At 40.3% G+C, this 6,000-nt stretch overlaps 1 protein-coding gene across 4 annotated transcripts in view; it reads left to right on the top strand.

Moving 5' to 3' along the window:
- LOC105247868 (homeobox protein engrailed) overlaps nucleotides 1–6,000 on the top strand; it is a 75,756-nt gene continuing 69,756 nt past the window's right edge. The window contains exons 1-2 of one of the 4 annotated variants that reach the window (XR_003123693.1): nucleotides 1–774; nucleotides 844–2,361. Coding sequence is in view for 3 of the 4 variants with exons in the window: in XM_011252304.3 (XP_011250606.1) it covers nucleotides 918–2,361 (1,444 nt within the window). In the remaining variant the exon portion in view is untranslated. Of the gene's footprint in view, nucleotides 2,362–6,000 lie in introns of all 4 variants that reach the window. The other 3 variants (XM_011252304.3, XM_011252306.3, XM_011252307.3) reach the window with 3 other exon arrangements.

Genomic DNA, 6,000 nt, shown 5'->3' with positions numbered 1-6,000 from the left:
TCTACGCCCAGTAACGCCCATCGCTGGTTCTCCCGCCGCTTCCTCGCCGCAGACGTTCCGCGGCAACCAACTGGACAAGCAGGCCCGGTCCGGTTTCACGACGTCGCACAACGACTCCGTCGAAACCCGCGTCTATACTCCCAGCATCGCGGAGGGCTCCACGTTTTCACTCACACGAAGAGCGCCACTGACGTTCCTCCTCTTCGTCGCGTCCGGGATCGCGGTGATCTTTTACGCGACTTTCGAGAACCGTTGAATCGTCGATCGAGGACTCTAAAGTATGTGAGAGTGCATCGTATCGAGATAATATAGCGAGGACTTTGAAAGGATACGCTCCTTGCGCGGGCTCGCTCGATTGTCGATTAAATACAGGGATACCAACTGAAGATTATCCGTGCCACAGATGACTATCGAATTCGGATTCGAGGTACTTTGTGGTGTGATATTGTCAGAGAGTCGACGGGAAAAAATAAACCGAGGATGAAAGCGGGATGAAATATGGATAACTACTCGTAAGTAGCCTGCCAGCTGTCCGTCGGAATGAAGAGTGAGGTTATGGTTTAGCCGGTGACAGACGCTGATGTAACCGTCAGAAGTGTGATACCGCGAAAGAGAATTTGTTAAACGGAAGAATAATCTTAGGATTGTTACGTCATGCCATCCTACTCATTCATCATGTATGTTAAAAAGAAGTCTTGAAGATAGTGACTAAGACAGAAATCTGAGGATGACGTCGTTCGTCGATGCTAGACAGAAACTGAATACTTCCGTAAGGTAAATTGTTTAAAATGATATTAAACATCGAGGAAATAGTACAATCAGTTTAAAGAAATGTCTTCTTAGGAAGGAGAAGGCATCATGAAGACACGGCCTACGAAAGTTTCATCGTGATCGAACCGAGGGAACTGGGTCTGTCAATGAGCGAGGTGGGTGTCTTCTCTCAGAAAAAAATGTCGAGTACATCCCCGGCGCCACCGATGGATCTGGACACCGGGTCGGAATCGGAGACTAGGTCGAATCACCTGATCTCGCGGCTGGATCAGGATCCGGAGGATGCGGAGAAACGTGATCGGGCGCGAAGAACGGAGTGCAGCAACGCGGACAGCGACTGCGAGAGCGACACGAGCGAGGTATTGAGCGTAGGCAGTGAACCAACGCCGACCAGCGTGGTCGGGATGCGTGTATGCGGGACTATGAGGTACCACGATCAGGAATCCGCGAGTTCCGGTCGCGGCGAGTTCCGGGACGAGGAAAACATGAGAACGTCGGAGACACCGTCGCCGGCCAGCTCCACCAGCTGCCACGACCTGTATTATCAGCGCGCATCAAGTAATCACGTGTCGGCACCGAGTCCGCCCGGTTACAGTCAGCCACCGTCATCTCCTACGGCGTCTTCCGTCAGATCCCCAGCTTCCTCTTCGGCCACCGCCTCGTCGCCCGGTCGGCCGGAGGCGATTCAAGAGGCTATCGTACCCAGGTACCAATCTGGTCATCAGCAACATCTATTTTCCCGATACTCTTCCAGGGAATCTGAGATCTCCGATTATCCACCTCGGGTCCAGCACAATATTGGTCACGAGATCATTTATCCTACCGTAGAGAGGTTGCACCGTACGCACGTAAGCGTATCATTGGTAACGAGACTCTCGTTGTCACCGCCGTCGGCCATGACGGTCGCCGGACTCCAGGCGACAACACCTGGCGTTCTTCATCCCGCCGCCTGTAGAGATCCACGGGAGACTGCTACGTTGATGCCGCATCACAGCCAGCATCTGCACCATCCCAGTCCTCACACGCACCTACAGCAAGGCTCGCAGGTGCAGCATGTGCCGGCGAATCCAGTGCACCAGCATCGACTCTCGGTTAACAAGCTCCTGCAGCGAGACCCAGGAAGCCCGGTATCGCCAACCGGCACCAGGGAGGAGAACGGAAGAACTCCGGCTGCGAATGGTATCGTGCCGAATAGTATCGGCAACAACGGCAACCATCATCACAACAATCACAACAATAATAACAATCTGCAACATCAGGCGGGCCTGAAGTTTAGCATAGACAATATTTTGAAGGGGGACTTTGGCAGGAGAATCACGGATCCGATCTCCCTGAAAAAGTCTCGACCTAAAAAAGTGTCGTCGAGGCCGATCGATTTGACGAAGGACTTCCTGGAATCGTCCTCCGACGCGTCCGAGAGGAGCAGCTCGGAGCCGACGACGACGACGACGACGACCAACGCATCCCCCACCGGAATTTCGACCGAAAACACGACGTCCAAAGCGACCGGATCTACCGGGACCGATCCTGGGAAGATGTTGTGGCCTGCGTGGGTCTATTGCACCAGATACTCGGATCGGCCTTCCTCTGGTGAGTTATCGATGTCATTATTTAATGCGATTTATATTGAATTACGCAAAGTCATCTAGAGAGCATGACAGCAATTCATTCCGCGATGTTTTCGTTGATGAGAGTTATTTAAAAAAATTGTTTACCGAGATGTGCTAAAAAACGTGAAATTTATGGCAATCGCTCGTGTGACGCGTCACGCTTCCATTTATTACTATAACATATGATTTACATCGTTGCGCCGAAATACAACAGATTCGCGTTCTCACAATCTCATAAAAATTCCGAAAATATTTTGTATAGGTCTTCTTATTAATGTAAAGAAATATAAAAGCAAAAAATGTGTATAAAATAACGCGATATTAATCAACACACGCTATATATTTCCAAAACATAAGTGTTCAAATAAGATAGAATGATTGTTTGTTTACATAAGAGTTCTATAAAACGCAATTTCACGAGAAATAGCTTAATTTAATATTCAAAGATACAGAACGAATTATACAGGACATTGATTTACATTGTTGTGTTGAGTATGACCCGTTAGAATCTCATAAAAATTCCGAAAGTATTTTGCATAGATCTTCGTATTAATGTGAACAAATATAAAAGCAAAAAATGTGTATAAAATAATGCGATATTAATCAACACAAGCTATATATTTCCAAAACATAAGTGTTCATATAAGATAGAATTGTTTGCCTACATAAGAATTCTCTAAAACGCAATTTCACGAGAAATAGCTTAATTTAATATTCAAAGATACAGAACGAATTATACAGGACGTTGATTTACATTGTTGTGTTGAATATGACGCGTTACAATCTCATAAAAATTCCGAAAGTATTTTGTATAGGTCTTCTTATTAATGTGAACAAATATAAAAGCAAAAAATATGTGTATAAAATAATACGATATTAATCAACAGAAGCTATATATTCCCAAAACATAAGTGTTCAAATGAAATAGAATAATTGTTTTACCTACATAAAAATTCTCTAAAACGCAATTCTACGAGAAATAACATAATTTAATATTCAAAGATTGTACAGAACGTTGATTTATATTGTGTTGAATATGACAGATCCATGTTACAATTTCATAAAAATTCCAAAAATATTTTTTTTATAGGTTTTCATATTAATGTGAAGAAATATAATAGCAAAAAAATGCATATAAAATAACAATACGACATTAATTAACACTTAGTCATATATTCCCAAAATGTAAATGTTCAAATGAAATAGAATGATTGTTTGCCTACATAAGAATTCTCTAAAACGCAATTCTACGAGAAACAGCATAATTTAATATTCAAAAATTATACAGAACGTTGATTTATATTGTGTTGAATATGACAGATCCATATTACAATTTTACAAAAATTCCAAAAATATTTTTATATAGGTTTTCATATTAATGTGAACAAATATCATAGCAAAAAAATAATAATACGACATTAATTAACACAAGTCATATATTCCCAAAACGCAAATGTTCAAATGAAATGGAATGATTGTTTGTTACATAAGAGCTCTCTATAACTTTCTCAGAAATAGTGTAATTTAATATTCGAAGATTATATTATACGGAATATACGCGTTTCAAAAAATGACGAAACAAGCATTCATTGTTGGAGTGTGAGAGATTGCCCAATACTCGCGGATAGAATCTCTCATTAGGAGCTAGTATAATAGCTTCGAGTATCAGAGTGTATATAAATTTCTTAGTCAGAGAAGAAATATTTAAACTGCGAAAGAAAGAGAGAAAAAATGTTTCTCGCTATTGTACGAGAGAATGTTTGTTACAAACGGCTGCAATTTACTACTGTCACGATTTGTGTATAATACGCGCTCACATTCGCGGAATCGGTTGTCACGATTTTTAAATAATAATTAATTAAGCGAAACATATGGCGTGCGCGCACACATACACGTTCGTTGCAGCACTTGTGTGTGCTTTGGTAGGTGAATGATATACAACTGTTTAAATATGTAAACATATTTGGAAGAACGCGTTCGGGGGGAAAAAGAGAAAGAAAGAGAGAGAAAGAGTGAGCGAATAATCTCGTAATTTATAGCGGAATACGCGGTTTCTCATAGTTATACGTGTATAATAAATGATTTAAGATCTCCTTTATCGATTTCATCACGTTTAATTGATATATACATAGGATAACGCACATTTATCAGCAAAACATATGACTTGCCGCCACGGAAAAAGTAAAAATACACACAATATGACACTGAACAATTTGGTTACCTGTTTATGCGAAACTCATTTTGAACGAGTCACAATGTATTACAGCATCTTAAATTATTGACCGGACAGTTAATTATCATCTGCTCTCGGAAAGAAGTATGTCGGCATTATCGCCGCGTTTTTGCACCTTTCGCGCAGATAGATGGTCCTTTCAAGTGACACAGGAAAACGTGTAATTACTTTACTTCCCGGCCGAGTGCCGGTTGATGAATGATAGAAAACGTTTCTTCGTGTCATTCATATCTGATATACGCTTATTGTCAGGAAACAATAGTTAAGCAGTCGGAGAAATAGCCGCTCTCTGCCTCATAAATCAAGCGCAGCCATTTCTCATCTGGTATAACGCAAGTAACAATTTTCTAGGCGGATCTCCGAGACTTGTGTTATTGTGCAAAAATTAGATCGATAAATTTATATAATTGAAATTCATTTATCTCTCTCTTTACGTTACAGTTTATACAGCCTTCGCGTTCTATTACATTATAATGTACAGCTTATAAATCTAAAAAAACAATATAAATATATAAATTATTATACATGTATCTTTACACACTCTCTCTACTAGAACGCGATTACAATTTCACAATAACATATTTATTTCTGTATCGTGTAATTAATGTGCTATACGTGACGACATCTTTTTAAGTGAAAACTGCTCTCGTTACATCTCTTCATCGCGCGCGAACTTGATAATCGTAATGTATCGCCATTATGTCAGATCCGTTCATTATACCAAACACCGTGACGAATAGATAAATGCTCTCGCCTGGAGAGATATTATTGGATCACCTTTTGCTATTATGTCTTTACAACGCGTAATTCCGCGACAGGTAGATACGAGGCGCATATACACGAGTAGTTAAGACGACGACTATAAAATCTAATTACCGTAATTGCGCGTGTTACTCTCATGCGGCGGCTCATTGATATCACGGGTATTCTTTTTCGCGCGTTTGCGTGCGTTAACATCTAGCGATATAATCGCGACAATTTCTACATATATATTTACATTTATAGCGTCGAGAAAAAAGAGAGATGAACGAATCTAATCGGCGAATATTGCTAACCCGACGCATTTTATGAGACTTTCGTGCTCGTAGTAATTAAAATACGGCAAAGTTCCTCTCCCATTATTGGCTACTTTACCGAAGAATATAATTACGGTAAAGTATTTTCTCGTTACGAGCCTCGTAAACACATTGCGCGCTGCAATTTTCCTGTAAAGTATAATAATATAAATATCAAGCGCGTGTAAAAATTATTAGGCGCATTTTACAAGTATTTTCTTATACAATAAACTGTGAAATGTGTTTGTATTTGTATTTATATTTATATTTGTATTTATATTTATAATTATAGTTAAGATAATTTTAAATTAATTAAAAAATAAAATTTAGC

The sequence above is a fragment of the Camponotus floridanus genome, unplaced genomic scaffold (genome assembly GCF_003227725.1).
Source record: "Camponotus floridanus strain SB8 unplaced genomic scaffold, Cflo_v7.5 scaffold91, whole genome shotgun sequence".
NCBI lineage: Eukaryota > Metazoa > Arthropoda > Insecta > Hymenoptera > Formicidae > Camponotus > Camponotus floridanus.
Note: the sequence above shows the minus strand (reverse complement) of the source record. Positions and strands in the feature narration are given on the sequence as shown.